At 41.3% G+C, this 19,352-nt stretch overlaps 1 protein-coding gene across 2 annotated transcripts in view; it reads left to right on the forward strand.

Moving 5' to 3' along the window:
* The window catches only part of cntfr (ciliary neurotrophic factor receptor), a 190,721-nt gene that overhangs the window by 152,682 nt on the left and 18,687 nt on the right, over positions 1-19,352 (forward strand). For both annotated transcript variants that reach the window (XM_053410658.1, XM_053410659.1), the window contains 3 exons: positions 9,474-9,591; positions 10,924-11,090; positions 17,043-17,206. In XM_053410658.1, the coding sequence (XP_053266633.1) occupies positions 9,474-9,591; positions 10,924-11,090; positions 17,043-17,206 (449 nt within the window). The remainder of the gene's footprint in view (positions 1-9,473; positions 9,592-10,923; positions 11,091-17,042; positions 17,207-19,352) is intronic.

The raw sequence follows: 19,352 nt of genomic DNA on the forward strand, positions 1-19,352 counted from the left end.
GACGGTGTATGTGAGAAGACAGCGCACCACAGGGCAGCTGGCTGAATTCACAACGAAGGCCTCAAGCTTTACCGGCCAGACACTTCTTATTTCTGTCTCCCGGCCTGTCTTTGTCTCTGTCCGTCCCGTCCCACTCCGGGTCTGACAGCTGAGTTTACCAGAGTCAGCTGTTTCCACTCAAACATCGGGGACCCTGGTGGTACCTGCCTGTTTCGCTCCTCTGCCTCCCTGAGTGATGGCCGTTAGCCGTTTCTGCATTTGGCAGACTGACACCTCTGATTGGTCAATCCCGGCCTGTCACTCATGTCACCATCGCCGTCAACTGAGGCTGAGAGGCTCTGACAGAGCCTCGGGCTGTTATTGCCACGATGTCATCGAGCTTTACCTCTTAGCCGTGCTAGAGACATCTCAACTCAACAGCTTTAACGCACTCAAATTTCAATTTTGCAAGGTTTAATACTGAATACTGCTTAGTGGAGCTGCCTGGGCTCTGATGGAGTGGCAATTTCTACTTTCATCAATGTGCTGGCACCGCATCGACCTCGGCAACTTTCCTACGTATTCCTTCACTTCGCCTGCAACTTTCTTCAAGTAGCTTGTCCAGCATCAGTATGATGTACTCGTACTTAGGCTGTCACTATGTTTCAGCAAAAAGAAGAGGGCTGAGGTTGGTATAGAAATGGAATAGAGGCAGAAGAATATGTCTTTCCTTCAGTCCAACATAGGGAATTTGACTTTTAAGGATTAGACCGGTACCTGTGAAGAGCAGAGGGAAACTAAGGCTCTCAGTAGAGCGAAGACCTTCTCCCAGGTCCAACGGTTCCCTTAAGATCAGCCAGGCTGCAAGAAGTTGTGGACACTGGTGGATGACACCCCCCTCATATTCCATAAAATCCGCCCTTTTTTCTGTATCAACACCAAGTTTCCTGTCGGCCAATATCTGATCCTCCTGACAATTTTCATGGAAATCCATTGATGTGTAATCTCGCTGACATACAAACTAATCAACCAACAAATTAATCAACAGAAATAGGAACTCCTTCTCAGAGGTTAGAACTGGAAACGACTCCTTTCCGGAAAGCAAAGGATAATTACGATTGATACTGAAGTTTTTGAGTGTCACACTGTAATACGTAAAGTATGACATGGCCCAACTGTTAGTGCTTGACCTGCTGTGTCTCTTAAAGTCCATAATTTGTCAACAAAGTTTATTTTGCTGCTTTTGTCTTGACTGAACCTTTGTTGCAGCAGTAATGCAACGATTCCTCCCCCCGAAAAAGGAATTAGAAAAGAGTTTGGATAAATGGCCAGACATGTGAGGCTACAGCTTGAAAAGTAAAAATCCGGGTTTCGCTAAGAAGATTACTTTTAAATGAAGAAATCAGTCATGAGTGGCACGGCGCTGTTCCCCAAAACTTTCCTGGCGATCTCCACTGCTCTGTCAGGATAAATAATAATGAAACATGGTAAGAATGAAGTCGCATGAAAGGAATGCCTGGCCTCTCGAAGGCTTCTGGATTCAATGCTACTAGTTTGTGCAAAAGGTCCGAGGTTAAACCAAATACACTCCGAAGAAGAGTCTGAATGAAAAATACGCAGTAAATCTGTTTTATTTGTGTAAAAGGCCAAATCCGTTATACTTCTTCAGGGCCTTTCGGCTTTCAGATGTTTTTTCTTTTCCTTTATTCGACACCGTAGCCTTCTCCAGTTGCGTGAGGATGCAAATCAACCATTATCGTGTCTGCTGACTGGAAGAGGAAGAGAGAAAGAGGAAGGCAAAGTAGAAAATTGAGAGGAAAGAGAAACAACTGGAAAGGATATACTGTGCGGGGAAGGAATTTGATCTCCCGCTGTGAGGTAATAGTTGTGTCTTTTAAAAAAACAAGCAAACCGGAATTCAAACTAACAGTTTGAGCTTTGCAACTTTGTTCTTTTTCCTGAAATATTAAACAACGAGCATTAGGTAATGATTATTCATTGAGCTTGGGGGGGGACTTGAAAACTTTCCATTGCGTAGTGGGTTGCTATCTAATCAGAACACACCCACATTCTGTGAAGCACTGAGTGACTTGATGACTATCTTTCCCATAACATCTGCAGCCTTCACCATCAGAGGCTTCGGCAGCCGAGAGGTGTCGGAACGATTCCATAGGAAGTGTTTGACGTGAGATCGTGTTTATAAGTGTGAAGCTGCAGGAGATTCTGGTTTTATTTCCTGTGAAATTTAAGTCGTTATCCGCAAGCTTTTTGAGCAAGATGAGATTTGTGATGTCAGGTGGCTAACTGAATGTGTGTGTGTGTGTGTGTGTGTGTGTGTGTGTGTGTCTGAGACAGACGAGAGGGCGGTCTGCGAATTTAAGTGTCCAGGTATAATGGTCGCCTTCCTGTGTCTGACCCGCAGAGCTGCAGAGGTCAATACGAACCTTTCAACACCTCCTTCCCTCCTTAACTCCTTCTCCTCAAGTGTTTTTTAAAGAGCGATTCAACTTTACAACAGCTTGGGTCTTATATTTGTATATTTTCGGAACATTGGTAAGGATGAGAAAAACAATTTAACAGATCATTTATCTAGTCAAACCGCTTCTACGTCATCCTACACACCTCAGGGTTTCTCTTTTGTCTCGCTCTCTCTTTCACTTATCAGCTCCTGATGCTCTCATAAGGTATTCATGCTCCTTTCATTCATTCATCTCTCACACATGGCTGTTTCCAATTGGCCCACAGACATTCCTGGAATGCCAGGGCATCATTGTTTTGTGCAGCTCGATCCCTCGTGTTTCAGAGCCGCTCTCTCGCCGAGGGACTGTGAGCGAGGGAGAAAAGAATCAAAGGAAAGGAAGGAATGCTTGGTGCATGTGTTTCAGTTCTCATGCACTGAGTCAGTAAGTTAATCTCAGCGATTGTATAAAACTACACTGGAGGCGCTGTGTAATCAAATAGAAGTGCAATAAAGGACACTCCCACTCAGAAATATACACAAATGCAGAACACACTCGTTTTTTTTATTACTACTTTTTACCTAACTTAATTTCTTATTTACCGAATCTGTAAAGTTTTCAGAAATACAAAAATATTGCTTTGTGCATACACCAGACACACACTTTAAAAAGAGACATTCAAGTGCACGTCATTTACGGGAAAACGCACGCACATTGAATTAAATTACATATACATAGAATTGCATATTCACTTTACCGCATATAATTGCATACAGCCACATACACACCGACATGTGCATACATCAGGATAGCCTCAGAGCCTCAGGATAAAAATATTACACCACAATTACATTACCGTTCGCCATGAAAGCCGGTCTGGACAAAAAGGCACCAGCTCTGTCTCTCTAAGATTTGCCCTCACAGTCTTATTTACATTAATCTTTCCCCCCACGACACACGGGCCGAGCTAATCTAAAATGCAGGGAGCCCGGCGTTGGCAGGCCGATGCAAGCAGAGACCAAAACCATCTGCCCAAACAAGTTTTGCCATTCAGAGCAGCACAGGCTCCGAGAGGATGTGGTTTGTCCCAGTAGGATTTCCTAATGTGAAAGACGTGATTTTTAAACCGAACGAGATGTGCATTATAGATAAACGGACTAATAAATGGATTGGAGAGAAAGATGGATTAGTTAGCTGTGCTCAGAAAATAGACTTTGTCGAGTGGACTCTGTGAAAGTAGAAAATGGTTAATAGATACTCTGTGCCAGGAAAGTTGGTGTTTTTGTGTTTTCACCAAGGCCAACAGCAGAGCAGAATGTCGGTGTATAATCGGTGTGTCATTGTAGTCCTCTCTCTCTCTCTCATACTCCCTCTAAGCCGAAACTCTCCCTTCTTCTCCTCCACTATTCTAAACCTGTCACACAAAAATTCTGGGTCTCGCAAAAGAGGATCTTTGTCACAGGAGGGCGCGTGCACACACACATGAACACAGCCGCACACACAAAGCGACAGGAAGGCGACCAACACAAGCAAATACCAATTACCACTGGGTCTGCAGCCCAGCAACCAGGCCACTGGATGTCATTGTCCCTCAAAGCATTTTTTTTTTGTCTCCGTGTGTGTCTCTATTTCTATTTCCATCTTTGTGGGGACCAGTGTGAGTGTTGTGGGGTGAGGAGCTGTTGGGAAAGAAGGGACGTGATGGTCGGTCCTCTCATCTTCAAAGGGCGGCGGGAGCGTTACTACTTGGCTTAAAGGTTTAGGTTAGAGTTTGGGTTTAGTGCTAGGGATGGGGTAGACATGTGACTGTCCTTAGGAAGATAGAGATGATGCTTGAACTTAGGTCTGTGTGTGTTTGTGTGGGGGGGTGTGTGTGTGTCTGTAGAATTTTTGTGTGACAGGTTTAGAATAGTAAAAGAAGAAGAAGAGAGTGTGAGACCGAGACTCTATCACGATTTGCACCGTGTGATCTCAAGGATTAGAAATGGAGGTTCCTTATATATTGTTGCATGTGTCATTTAAGCATTCGCCCACCTTTTAATTGATGAAAACCTTAAGACACCTCATCATAACTTTCTTGAGGTAGAAAATGCTTTTCTCTGCTGTTTAACTGTAACATTAAGTATCTAAAAACAGGGCATAACATTAAATATTGAAACAGAAAAAGGTTGAATTTCAAATCCGTGTCTGAAACTTGAAATCAGAGATGTTTTTTTTATGTGTGTGGTTGCAAGAGTTCCGCATTAGAGCCAGAGGCCAAGGCCTGGTTAAACTTAAAATGAATAATTGATGGAATCTTTGATATTGATTGATAAAACGAAAGGAGTGAGGCTTAGCGAGGCTCAGAAAGAATAGTTGGTGTCTCTCTTTCTCTCTATTACTCTTATTTTCCTCATTATGATTTATGAGCCATGAGTCTGTGACCTATTATCATTCAAAAGTAGCCCCAGCCACCTCACGTGCACGTGCAGGTGTGCGTTTCATGGGGCTAACAAAGGCCGTCCGCCAAATCACATTCAACATTTAGCAATTCATAAACCAGATGATGAAAGCGCCCTAATTCAAATAACATTTATTCATGAGTGGTGTCCTGTCTGCCACCGACTCAGGTGACGTCTCACCGGGTGGTTCACAGGGGAAAAGGGGACAACATGCACAATATCATTTTAATTAGAATCACTGTTTTATTGCCTTTAATATTCATTCTGTCTTTGTTCTTTGATTTATTTTCTCCTACAGCTGCGTTATCTCTCGTCCTCTCCACTCCGTTCTGCTTCAATCAATTTCCATTAATGCATAGGAAGCGTTTGATGTTTTGTTTTCTGTAAAGCGAATGAGCTGCAGCTTCATATGCATGTGTACTTGTGGTGGTTTGATTTTTTTTTTTTAAGGCCACTCTAGTAGAATCTGATGAAAGAATGATGTCCGGTTTCATCTCCTGTCTGCTGTTCATGTGCTCTCTCTTCTTCTCTTCTTGTCACTGTCCTTTCTTCTTCTTCTTTCATCCCCGCCTCTGGTTACACCCGTCCTTTCCCATCACGTCCTCTTTTCCCTCCTTCTGTTTTCTCGTCTTCGATGTTCAAACGCTGAATGTTTTTACATCCTCTGGCATTTTCGTACTCGTTGGCCACTGAGCCAACAAGTCACTTTTGTTTACGACTGTGATTTGGTATAAGATCACCAAAGCTAAAGGTGGAAAAACAGTGCAGATGTGCCCTAAATATCAGTTTATACACAAACACTGCCATCAACACATCTGTAAACTCTATCATTGAACAGGGAAGTGAGAACTCGGCGCTGACCACTTGTGATTGGATCTCTCAGGACGGACGGCCTCGGAGAAAGGAGCCACGTCTCTGTAGAAATGTTCAGCCTCAAGTTAAATGAGTAATCGAGGTCTTTCTAAATGTTAATCAAACTGTTTTTAAAAGAACCTACTTTGTCAGAAATAGACCAGGTTTTTGATTCGCCCTTGCAAACTGTGTTGAGCAGCTGGTATTAAACATCTGTCTCCTTGTACGTTCTCACCCTTTATGCCGTGCGGTCATTTAGCATTGATGCTTCAGACCTCACTTCCCTGAACAAACATCTCTTTCTGTGAGGTGCTCTGGTTTGATTGACGCCTCTCACTCAGGGCGGAATTAAAGATCAATTAAAGGAGTAAACATCCCAGAGTTTGAACAATTCGCTCCAAACATGGCTGACGTGAGCGAACACTTATTCTCATCCTCCTCCCGCCTGCACTGCTTCAGTTTTTAGTTTTTCCTCTAGGCTTTGTTTTCATCTTTGAACTCCTCCAAGTAGCTAATAAGCTCATTTGATTGATTACAGCTAATTCCACGAAGCCTAAACCGGGTCCCTGCAGCTCCCATTGTGTGTGTGTGTGTGTGTGTGTGTGTGTGTGTGTGTGTGTGTGTGTGGGTGTGTGGGTGTGTGTGTGTGTGTGTGGGTGGGTGTGGGTGTGTTGTGCTCTAAATTGTGCGTTTGTGACTTCTTTAACTGACACTCTCAGATGAGGAGCGGGTTGATTGAGATGGCCCCAATTACTCTCTGTGATTAATGGAGTGTGATTGGACGTCGTCTCTGGCATCTCATTGTTGGCTGTATTGACAGGCTAATTAGTTGCCGGGGTGAATGCTTACACGCAGCTGTGTGTGACAGTGAAGTGACCCCACGGCAGCCAGTGCGCCCACGCCTTCTATTTGTAGGCCTGTGTGTGTGTTTGTGTGTGTGTTTGACCAAATACAACACTGAGAGGATCCGTGGGCAAAAGACGCAGCGGCAATATCGTATTCTCATCATGAATTAATTAGACAGAAAGCTGCTGTAGAGAAGTTTTTATTGTGAATTCATCTTCATAGAGCCATAAATTAGAAGAAGAAATAGGATTCCTCAAATTACGGTCAGGACTATTGATCCCAAAAGAGGAATTTCTGAAGCCAAGGGTAAACAGACAGAGGCCGAGATAGAAAAGAAGAGGCGTCACATTTAGGAAGTGCTGCAACTTCAAAAAGTGACAAAATAACGTTTTCTGAAAACTGAGGCTGAGAAGTGGATGAATCAGACTTAGCACCGCTGACATCGTATATTTCTCTCCTAGTGTTACAGATAGAAAACACATGCAGAAGTAAAAGCAGTTCTTAGACGTGATGCTGCAGTGAAATGTCCGTCTGCTCTTTGTAACATCCCCCCCCCCCCAGAAGGATTGTCTTTCCTCGTGTGCTGGTTTTCTTCAACGTTTATTTTGGAGACACTGGGTCGCCACTGGAAATACTCTGGATACTGATTGAGTATCAGGACACTCACTTTATTTTATAAACCTAATGATAACAAACGTACACTGTGAAGAATGAAGAAGAAAATGGTAAAAACTGTGGCAGCAAAAACATTTAAATCTTTTTTTTTTCATGGAATTAAATCAAATTTTACATTCAAGACCATTAATCAGTTGAAAAATCACCGGGAAAATCTATTTATCTTAAATTTACGGATTACAACTGTGAGTTCATATTTTGTATAAGTAATTTATTGTAATTTATGGCATTTACACTTAAAATAATACACATAAATTCTGTGAAATCACTTCTTCACAGTGTATATTGATTTTTTTCCTTAATTACATTAACATACACATATTTTTCAAACATATATTTGTGTTAGTCTTAACTTTATGACATGTTGTGTGCACATGTAATCACTTTCAAACATCCCAAGATAAATCCTGATTGGCATTAAGAAGATTTAAGATTAACAATTCAGAGTAAAATTCCAAAACACAAGCTACGAATCTAAACTTCAGAAATCCCCCAAAACCACAAACTTGGAAATCCCCCCCTGACCTCTGACTCTCACTCTTAACTCATATCAAACTATTGGAAGTAGCTGGAAACAAAAACGTATCTCCGACCCGTCTCTGTAACATGGTTCTGTTGACTGATTCCTCTTTTTCCTGGACACACCCTGGAAGCTGTGAGCTGTGCAAACACGCTCTGATATCGTTTTCCCCCACATGGGACACGAATCCTGTCCGGCCCAGCAGCTCATGTCGTTTTTTCCCATGTCTGCAACAATGACGGGGGTTAGTGGCTCCTAAAGACGGCTCGACCCCGGTGTGTGTTACCGACTGTATATGAAAGGAAGAATGAAATAGTTTGAATGGAGCCGTTATCAGTGAACTGGTCATATCAGGAGTGTACATCACTCATTGGCTGCTTTCCATTGCGGCCACTAAAAACCATGTAGCCTGTTCAATGAAAGTTAACAAACCTTGTGAAATGTTTTTAATTATCACTGTATTATCCATATAATGACATATTGAGAGTGAACTAAACACAGGTGGAGCTTTCCATATCACTTCCCCGTCGGCAACCTCTGATTCCTCTCATTTCACCGCGAGGCAGATCCGAAGCAGAGTCAGGTTTAATTATCTGTGTTATCGCTGAGTCAGAGCAGGCAACGGGGGAAGTTTATCTAATATTAGCAGCATGTTATTAGCTGTTAGATAACGTAGTCAAGCCTGTTGGCTCGTCTTATCTTTCACCTCTACGTTCAATAGTTATAGTGCGTATACATATATAAGAATTCATAACTTTTTATAGCGAAACAGGAAATGAGAGACAGAGGATAATTAGCTTTTCATAGATCTTTGAAACTAACTGAGGTGAAGACATTGTAAGGTCATGAAGGAATATTTTGGGGGGGATAGAAACATTTATAAATATGTCTTAAGTTGAGTTTTAAGACTTTAATTAATCTCTGGAGAGCAAAGCAATTCCCTGAAAGAGTCCTTAACAAGGAAGCACAATGTGTGAAATGAAAAACCTTTAAAAGACGATTACAGGAGAGTAAATGGAGGAACAGAAAAGACAAGTTATAAAGTATATATAAATATGTTTAGTGTAATAATACAATTGGAACTTGACTTTCTGGATAGTGCAGCTGGACACGTACTGTACATGAGGAGTGTGTGATTGGGGTAGGAAGGGTGAGAGGGTAGAACGCTGCTGGGAGAAAGAGGGAGTGGTAGACAAGTATGCGGTTGACTAGCTGTGAAGAAAAGACACTAATCTTGGAGGAGGCCAGAGTTGGCATAACATCACATCACTCCTTTTTTTTGTTTTTTCTCCGGCCAACCTCTTTTATTCTTCTTTTGCTCCACCACTCCAATATCCTTCCTTTCTCAACACAGCATCTTCCCTCCTCCTCCTCCTCCTCCTCCCGTCTCCTTTAAGTTTTCCACTTCTAAGTGCTGCTAAAATTTCTGTTTGAGAGAAGATATTTCCTACATTTTAAACATTAACTAAAAGCAGACTTGACTCCTATAGATTGATTGAGTGATGTTTGACCCGACCTGATAACTTTAGAAGCAAGATGGTGTCAAAAGAAACAAATTCGACTCATTCATCAGTGTTACTGTCACTTTTCTGTTTGTCTGACTTTGAGTTTTATATGAAATACTTGTGAAACTGTAGTAATTCTACTCAGAATTTAACAGATTCTTGTATTTATTCTCTCTCTCTCTCTCTCTCTGTGTAGTTCCGCCTCGAGAGCCCACGGTCACCTGTCGATCCAACACTTACCCTAAAGGCTTCTACTGCAGCTGGCACCAGCTCTACGCAACGTACATCCCCACCACGTTCGAAGTGGACGTACAGTAAGTTTATAAACGTGTCCGGGTGCAGCTTGTGGATTTAGTCGTCTTTTAGTCCTCTCCATATGTTGGTGTGACCTGTGACCTATGACCTTATGACTTAAGTCGTTGTTGATCTTCTCTACACGGTAGAAAGTCAAATCACAGATGACTATGACTCACTTGGATTTTAAATTGTATTAGATATAAATTAAAAAATGTTTTATGCCAAATTCATTTAAAAACCATACAGAACAGAGAGGAAAAACACTGCATGGAAACAAAAACAGCAAACTAACATGTGAACAACATGATTTACATTTTAAGTTAAAAACTAAAAATATCATTCGCTCGGTGTCACCGGGGGGGCAGCTGCGTCACTACAGGACAGTGGGCAGATCTTAAATATTCACGCCGTGTGGCTGGAAACCCGGTGAGTCTGTCTCTGTCATGTTCCCTTTGATATTCCCAGATCACAGCGTCCCACAGCGCCCGCCGCAGCAGGTGGATTCATTAATGTTGTAACAGCAGCATTATTCTGTGTGAATAATAATGAGGAGTGAAGCAGGGGGACAGAGGGATAGAGAGAGAGAGGCACAAAGGAAGAGGACTATAAAGAGATTAGCAGGGAGAGCGGCAGCGGTTTGTTTTTTGTGCACGGAGGAAAGAAGCATTCAACAGGTGGAGAGATGCTTATTCTGATGTTTTTCTTGCAAATCAGCAACAGCCTTGTATGTTTTTTTTCCCCTCAAGATCCTAACAAAAGAGAATTATTCCTGTCCTTATCTGTTCCCTTGAGACCACTGACTCACTATAGACAGAATATAAATCTACTGTGTGAGGTTGGACAAGATTTAGCCTACACACATATGTGATATAAATTCTAATAAGTAAAAGCACGTACAAAAACAAAAGTAAGCTGGTAAAAGTCCAGTTCATGTACCAAACTGTGTCCAGATCAGTGAAGCTGAGCATAGAGCGTTAGTTGTGATTTTGAGCTCTGTTGTAAAGTCGCTGATATTTAACTTTTATCTGCAATAACAATTAATGCTCACATAATGTAGATTAACATTATGACAACATGTAGCCGAATTGTAAATGTAAAATACAGAAGTAAAACTGTAAAGACAATGTACACAAAGCAAAGTAAGATAGTAAAAGTCGCAGGATAGCAGGAGATAGAATCAGTTTGAACTGGAAGAGTAGAACCAGAACCCAACATCCAAAAGAATTCTTCCACCGCCGTGTGATGGATTGTTTCTCGGCCCAAGTTCAATCCCTCCACAAAGTTTGGAGGAAACCTGTCAAGTAGTTTTTTTACATAACCCTGCTTTTTAATTCCCCTCTCCTCTCCAGACACAACCAGCGTTCACTGGAGGTGCAGAAAGACTCCGTCCACAAGAACCGCTGCCACGTCCGGTTTCCTGAGGTCTTCTCCAGCTTCCCTTACAAAGTGAACGTGACGGCGGTCAACGCCTTGGGGAAAGCCTCCACCACCATCTCCTTCGAGGAGTCCAGTATAGGTAAGTTTTTATTGCGTCGTGTGGTTTTCCCTTCCACTCTCCTTTGCCGCAACATTATTCTTTCTCTTGTGAGAGCAGATATAAAGTGACAGGTGTTGTATTAGACACTTGGGTCACTGTTGAAGCGGCACATGATAAAAATGTTATTTTCTCCAAACCAAATGGTTTAATTAAAATTCCTGAAGGTTCAAAAGAAAAAAGGTATTTTGAATATTTTTTGAAATATTTCCCTCTCACTGATTCAACCTGCAGAATAATAATAAACCTTTTTATTAAAGTTAATCAACAACGATTTTGGGGCTTTTAAGGTCAGGGACAAATTTAAGACCCATCTCCTACGCAGAATTAACTAAAATACAGAGTGTCACGTTATCTCTGTGAGGATTCCAACCCTTGAGCAATTTAGAAATGTGTTGCACGACAGGTGACTGATTTAATTCACTTCTGGTTCCCTCTCTGGAGATTTGTTGAGCAGACACATATCTCTGCTCGGTGCCAGAAAGACAACGGACAAATAAATGTCGACGGGCTGAAAGAAGAGAGGCACAGCTTTTCTTTAACCAGCAGTTTAGTCCATTAGAGAGAAACCCACTGACTGTGCACCCAGGTCATTACCAGAGGCACTAGATAATAACCCAAACTCAAAATTAACTTTAACGTAGTGCTTTGATTGACTATTACATTTCCCCTTTAAAGTTGCTCGGTAAGTACTCGTAAAGAAAAGTGCAGGTTTAGATTGTGAAGTTTTTGTTCCCTCATAGGCTGCACAGGGCCACATAATACCAGCAAGACTCTTAGAATTCATAAGCGGCTCAGGCCCGGAAAGCAGCGGAGAGGAGAAATTCATTTTAAAGAAGGAATGAGGAAGACTTTGGCAGATAAGGGAAGTTGCTGCCGGCAGTCCTCAGCGCCGTTGTATTGCCCCGAGTGCGATACGGGTGTGCATGACTCACAAACACGACTGTGGGGAGCGAGTCGGTTGAGAGGGTGTATTGAAAAAGGAAAGAGCGAGTGTGTGTGTGTCCGCGTGCATGTATGTGTGTGTGTGTGTGTGTGTGTGTGTGTACATATAAGTAACCAAATGAGGCTGTGACATGCTCTGCCAAGCGCCGGACACAGGACTCATGAAAATGCTAATGCTAGCCGGATTAGCGCCTTGGCTGAGGAAATATCCCACAACTATTGGTGATAGCAAAATACCCCACTGCTCCTTTCTTTGCTTCCGCTCTCCCATTCATCCCTGCACGCCCTTCTCCTGACTTTGTACTTTTTATTATTCTCTTCCCTCCTGGTTCTTCCCCTCTAGCTCTTTCCCTTCTCTATCCCTCCGCTGCCGTCAACCAAATCTTCTCGGGTTAAGTTTGAGAATTTCATATATTTGGCTTAAATGTCTCGCAATTACTTTCTCAAACTTTTTAATTTTGCAGTTAGAAAATAACATGTTGCGTTATCACAAAGAAATAAGAAATCAGTTTTTTATTCAACATTTAAATTCACTACATCTGGATTTTTATTTGGATCTGCATCAAATTGACAAAATCAACAAAACTGTTTTAAAACTCCCTAAAGTTTAGATGTTCCTGGATCCCTAACCGGATCTGGATCGGACCCATACTTCATACTACACCAAGTTCTGTGGAAACCCGTCCGGTTGTTTTTGTGTAACGCTCTTGACAATCATACACTGATAAAAATATACCCTCTTCTGTGGAAGTAATAAAATGAAGTACTACCACTTTCTGGTAAGATCCATTCACAGGCTTTTAAATACTGTGGTTTGTTTTAACAAGCTAAGACCACTGGCTTTTTTCTCCCAGTATAACTGATAAATCAACACAGCTGCTGTAATTGGTCAAAACTAACGAAAAGACCTGTTATTGTCAAAGAAAACACAGTTTGAAAAGGGCAAAAACTTCATAAAAACATGTTTTCAAATTGTTCTCCCCTTCATCATTCCCACGTTTCCCTTCTGTTTCTTTTCTGCGTGGTATTATTCATCCTCCTCTTCATCGCCTCCTTGTTAAAAGTCTCTCTCATGCCATTCTAGGTTGTAAGTCACATTCATTTTCGGGGACAACGAGGCAGATCGTAAATAAATAAAACAATTTCATGCTTCCTGGTGCACTTCTGAATTCTGAGTGGGAGTAAGACAATTCTCAACTGTCCTTGTTCATCCGACCAAAGCTGGGATGAAATTAGATGAGATGAGATTGTGCGTGCATGTGTGTGCATGTGCGTGAGCCTGTGTGTGTGTGTGGGTACAGTTAAAGAGATCCCTGAAGGAAGCTCCAGACTCATCAAATGATTGATTAAAACTTTCGAGTGTCACAGTGATCAAACGACAACTGAAGTGTAAAGGCTGCCGCAGTTAAACCATTTATACACACGACAAAGAAAAACTTCTACACCACCTGGGCCCCGGCTGTCATTTGGTAACGTGTTTCACATTCACTGGGATTTAATGAATAGAGTGTAACCGAATTCCAAAGACGGGGTGAAGCAGCATCATTACCTCGAAAGTGATTGTGTCCAAGGTTCATTTAAAGTTACTCTGTGGGAAAACAGAAACTCTGTAGTAGTCAGTAAAAAGCGGATTTTAAAAGCGATCGGGTCAATGACAGCGAGAGAATAATTCTGTTTGTTTTCCTCATGCAACCAAATCTCCAAGCTTCACTTTACGAGCCGATCTGTTATTCAGGTCTATTCATTTAGCAGAAGAAAAAGGAAAATGAGCGTGTTGTGATATCTTGCTGACTCTCTCCACAAAAGGAGGTCAGAGATCAGAAGAATGAAAAGCCCTCCTGGACCTGGCGGAGGTGCAGAGTCATTCTAACTTAATTGCTGCCATACATAAAAACCTAACAAGTACGACTCTCTCTAGGAGAGCAGGAGGTTTCTGAAGAGCAGTAGTGGAATTACTTAGAACCCAAGAGAACCCGAATCCTGCAGAGCTGCTTCAAGGAAACGAAACGACACAAGCTGGAGGTCAGATTGTTGTCAGAGTTTCAAGATGCTGATTCAAAACACAGAGTAGGATTGTGTAATGTTTCATTTCTAGGGATGTCGAGCGATTATTTGTGGTAAATTAATCTAAACTAGTTGCGTAATACCTATATTTGCCATGAATGCCATAAATAATTATGATAATTAATAAGTGCTTCATGCTGTTTTTGTGATTTCCTAAGACTCAATATTTGCATGAAGAAAGTTGATTGAATCCCATTCATTCACATTTGTTCATTAGAAAACTGCACTGAATTTGGGTAGAGACCTGGAAAATGTTCATTATTTTGATTATGGTGATTAAATGAGTTGATAATTGAATATTATTTGTCTTAATATGATTATTGCTTATTCCAAGTAAGACCTCAAACAGGCTGAGGTAATTAGAAAATGTTTTAATTCGGTACATATCTTAATATTTGTGTCAATGTTAACATAGTGAAGATTTTAACACTCTAAATTATATATATATATTAGCTTTGGTAATAAGCCATGGGCTTTGTGAATGGAGGAGCATTCATATTGTGCTCTTAAATCACATATTACAGCTTCTTCTTGAAGAGCAGACTTTTTATTTTAAAACCTTTTTGTTCCATTGTCCTTTTTGAGTAATTCTGTGAGGTATCGCTGTAGATCCTGACACTCTGTATCTACCCATCTTTCCCATTTGTTCAAGTGCACTGATGGATGTCATCATCCAGTATTTTTTGGGTTCTTTTTGAAAAAGCTATTTATTACAGAGCATTGACGGTCAGGTGTGAGGACATGAGAGAGGAGCTACAGAGTTTTATGTCCTTTTTTTGTCAGGCGGTCACACCTGGATGCATTAAGTAAAAGAACTCGATGGCAGCTAATAATGGATTTAGAAAAACGACAAGCATAGAGAAGGAAAAACCTGGATGAGCTCAGACATGCGTTGTTACATTGAGCTCTACATGCAGATTAAGCTTTTGCAAATCTCAAAATGTTTTATCTCTTTTATGCTGCTTGATCTCAGCCGCTGTGAGAGAAGTTTTCACCACTTTTTCTTTTACTTTTTGGGAAGAAAGATTAGTCGCTCCACCTCCTGGTGTCTTGTTCCATTTTCAGCAGTCGGTGCATAAAACATTCTCACGTGAAGCTATTTGAAAGATAAAGGACAGGTCACAGGGACTTTTTGCAACGTGACGCTTAAACAAGGAAAGAGCCGCAGTGATGTGGACGCAAATTAGAATAAACTGCACCATTGGAGGCATGACGGACATTTTTAGGCCAAAGCATTAACAGATCTTGGATCTGATAAAATGAGACGCTTATGATCGCACAACTTTCTAATATTATTTATTTCTTTATTCTATTTTTACCTGGGTTAAAACATCTTTTAACTTTTATTCCCATGTTTTAAAGTCTAAATCTTATAAATACTGAGAAAGTCTTCTCTTATGAATCATCAGTTGTACATTTGAACTTTCGTCAAACTGTTTCCTTTAGAAGCCAGTGAAGTTAAACTCCTGTTGGTAGATTTCAAAACTCTCGATGTAGGAGAAGGTCTTTTTTCTGGTTCTAGTGATATTAGTTTGAGCTCGGTCCGATTTCAGGTGCCTTCCCAGAGGTCATCAAAAGGAGGATGAGTTCATTGCTCATGCAACACAAAGCTAATGCTATGTGTTTCAAGTCAGATGAATGCTTTAAAGGCCTTGGGGAAATCCCGCCCATACAGATTTCCCTCAGTTTTGTTCTCTGCTTGCATGTGTTGGACAAAGCTTGACGTGAACAAAGAGCAGTATTTCTGCTCCCTGGTCTCCTCGGACTTCACTTTGGCTTCGCTCTGAACTGGATCCACTTTTCTCTCTCTGCAGGAAGAGCGATTTTAATAATAATAGGTTTATTGCTAACCGCTCTGTGCAACATGGATCTAATAAATTTGGGTACAGCATCAGATTTAATGTTTGTAGACTGTGCAATGCTAACACCTCCTGAATCTTATGCTACAATGCATGTCAACATAAATCGTGAAGGAAGAGTTAAGGTTGCAAGCAAAGGGAATGATGGGATATTTCTGCAGCTTACTGCCAAATTGGGAGGGTTTGTATTATAGAGGATTGTGGAGAATGAGATATATCCCATGATTGGAGCGGTGCAGCTCGAGTCGGCTTCCTGAACTAGCTCGTAAGCTTCGCTCCATTAATTGCAGCTTGAGTGAATTCAGGGAGGTTCACAGCTGAAGGCAGGTGTCGGTACCCTGCAGGAAAAGGAAATGCAGGTTAGGAACAGGCATGAGGATATGTACGACATTGAAGTCTGAAGAATGTTATGATGAGGTTAAGCACAGTTGAGGTTCTTGTACTCTGAGTTTAATGAGACCGAGAAAATGTACAGAAACACAAGGAAAGTTTCTGCAGAGCTTCAAAACTCATGTTTTTTCCTTTGCCTCCCTCATCTTTTAAACTCGCTGCCCCAGGTTTGTTCAGAACTCTGATTTCCTGTCAACTATTCAAAGCCTGGAGCCTCAAAGGGAGTTAATATTACTGTGAAACAAAAGAAAGACAGATTTTCCACACTTCCATGCATTATTTGTGTGCTGTGCTGTGATGGGTTGAGACAAATGTGTTGAACCTTGAGCCAAGCTGCTCTGATCTTCGGGGATGCTTCCAATCTCTGTCGGCCACCGCTTCAACCAAAGGATGTGCTTTTTCAAAACCGCACAATAATAAAGCGTCTTTCTAATCGAGACCAGACAAAAAAATTGTTTTATTTGTGTGGAGGAATATCAGCGTGCGAGTTTGTTACAAATCACTCTTGAGACTTTGAAATGTGCTGCTTTAATATAGTCGTTAAATTTAGCGGTGTGTCTTCTGAGCTGCAGTAGATGTCACAAAGCTGTTTGCACCGCTCGTGTGGCACCTTTTATCAGCTTTATGTGCTAAATTGTTCGTAAATAATTGTTCTTATCTTCCCCCCCATACACAGTCAAACCAGATCCTCCAGAGCGAGTGACAGCGACCCCGATCCGTCTCAACCCTCGGAGGCTGGAGGTCTCCTGGCACAGCCCGGCCACCTGGCCCGACATCGACAACTTCCCGCTGAAGTACTTCCTCCGGTACCGACCGCTCATCCGGGACCAGTGGCAGCATGTGAGTTCTGTGTGTGTCTGTGTGGGTCTGTGTGATATTCAGGTATCGCCATTGACAGTAAGTCGAGGTGGCAAAGGAATACAGTTTGGAAAAAGGTTGAATCTACAGGAGCCAACGGAACCGTTTCTCCGAGCCAAAAACAAAGAGGGTTATAAATGATCAGGGTTCAGATCTCCATAACCAAGAGCTGTAAGTCAACACTGGAAAACACCTGTTGGAGCGTTATTTAATATTTGAAAACCTCTGGTTATTGTTTCGTTTCTGGAACGTGCTGCTTTAAAGAAACCGATCCGCCCTCCTACGTATTACAGTTTCAACTCAATGCAGATTTTTTTTGGAGCTGATAAATAATGTTTTTCTGAGAATGAGCTTCTTTTGCAATAAATACGCTTATTTTGTGAATTTTTTTAATAACAGTATTATATTTAACAGGATCTCAGAGACACAAAAGTAGTCGCGACCCAGAGAAACGCCTCTGGTCCGACCCGCAGCAGTTTAAGTTTGATCTGTGGTCAGACAGACATAATCGCTCACCTGCTTATGTTACTGCAGCCAACTGTTTCTTGTGGGCTCGGTTCCCCTGAGGGCAAAAGCAAATCTGTCCACTGTAGAATTCCAGGGATGAAAGCTCTGTCTGCTCGGGTTCTAACGCTGCGGCGCTATTATCATGCACGTCAATGCTTCGCAGAGGTGTTGTTCCAAGAACTCAGGTTACAGATCTGCACATGGAAACACACGTGCACACTTATATGATTGATGCACCAATATGCATTTAGTTTTTTTCTGTCTTTTTCTATATTTCCACACCTTTCCGTATCATTTATCCTCTTTTTTTCTATATTCTACAGTTTCATCAATCTTTCCTTGATCTTTTCTGAGGTTATCACAGCAGCTCACTTTCTTTGGTTTTGAGTTAACTTGCTGATATTCTGTACAATTTTATGTTTTCTTTCTTCTTTAACTCTTGTAATATCACATCTTTTCTCTAAATTACAACTTTATATTCTATGATTACACCTTTCTTTTAAATTGGGACTTTATTCTTGCTGTATTGTGACATTTCACAAATTAAATGTAGCTTTATTCTTGTACTATTAAGACTTTCTTCTAAATTTATGTGGCTCTCTTACTCGGTAAATTATATATGTTATATACATAAGAAATGAATTTAAAACATCAGTGTAGCAGTTTAAAAATAATTTTCAATCTAAGTGTAATTACTTGTTTTCACCAGGTTCACACAACTTGAACTAAAGTAAATGCACCTGAGGCTTCCTTGATTTTAATTCTCCTCCTGAATTAGCTGCTCTCAGCTCCTCCACTGAGATAAACTGGGAGCTTACACTTTGGAATCGATCAACAGCAAATTAATCACAGGCGTTAAAATCACAGATTCATGTGATTTATAAAGTGGACGAGTATTAAGTGGATTCTGCCTCTCACGTGTAAAGATTTGCTCATTATTATGTTCTCGACCACTGAATTAGTTTTGTGTTAATTGTTTAAACAAATAGAAGAAAAGGAACATGTTGTTTTTTATCCTCTGGGAACTTGTTATAGGTTTCTTGTGGTTGAAAGACTAAATGCTATTCAGACTCTGAATATCCCAATGACCCCGTTCAGACTGGTTAGAGATAGTTAACTAGTTATTCACAGTTTGCTTATGTGAAAGAAATCACACGTTGCATAGACACCTATCACAGTAACTCACATAAAGATATAAGTTCACTCTCTCTCTTCTTTCCTCCATATGTTTCTCTCTCTCACACACACATACACACACACACACACACACGCAACGCCTCACATCCCCGCGGTTTGAACTGCTTATTAAACCTGACACACACACACACTTTCTCCCCCCCCCGCTCACCACTAATCAATCAATATGTGAACTAATGCGTAACGTGAAGGGCTGGATACCTTAAGTCAATATTTGGATTGGGTTACGAACACATAATTTGGAAATTACACAAATGCAGTCGATGACAGCTGAAAACTCGGAGTATTCCCTTTTTTCTTTTTGCACCGTGCCGGTTGATGAATGTCTCCGTGGTCGTGGGTGTTTTAATGTTTTGCAGACACTTAGTGTGGTTTTCAGATGGGAGACGTCTGAACCCGTCACCTCTGGACATTCTTTACTGTT

This window comes from Pleuronectes platessa, chromosome 19, assembly GCF_947347685.1.
Source record: "Pleuronectes platessa chromosome 19, fPlePla1.1, whole genome shotgun sequence".
Taxonomy (NCBI): domain Eukaryota; kingdom Metazoa; phylum Chordata; class Actinopteri; order Pleuronectiformes; family Pleuronectidae; genus Pleuronectes; species Pleuronectes platessa.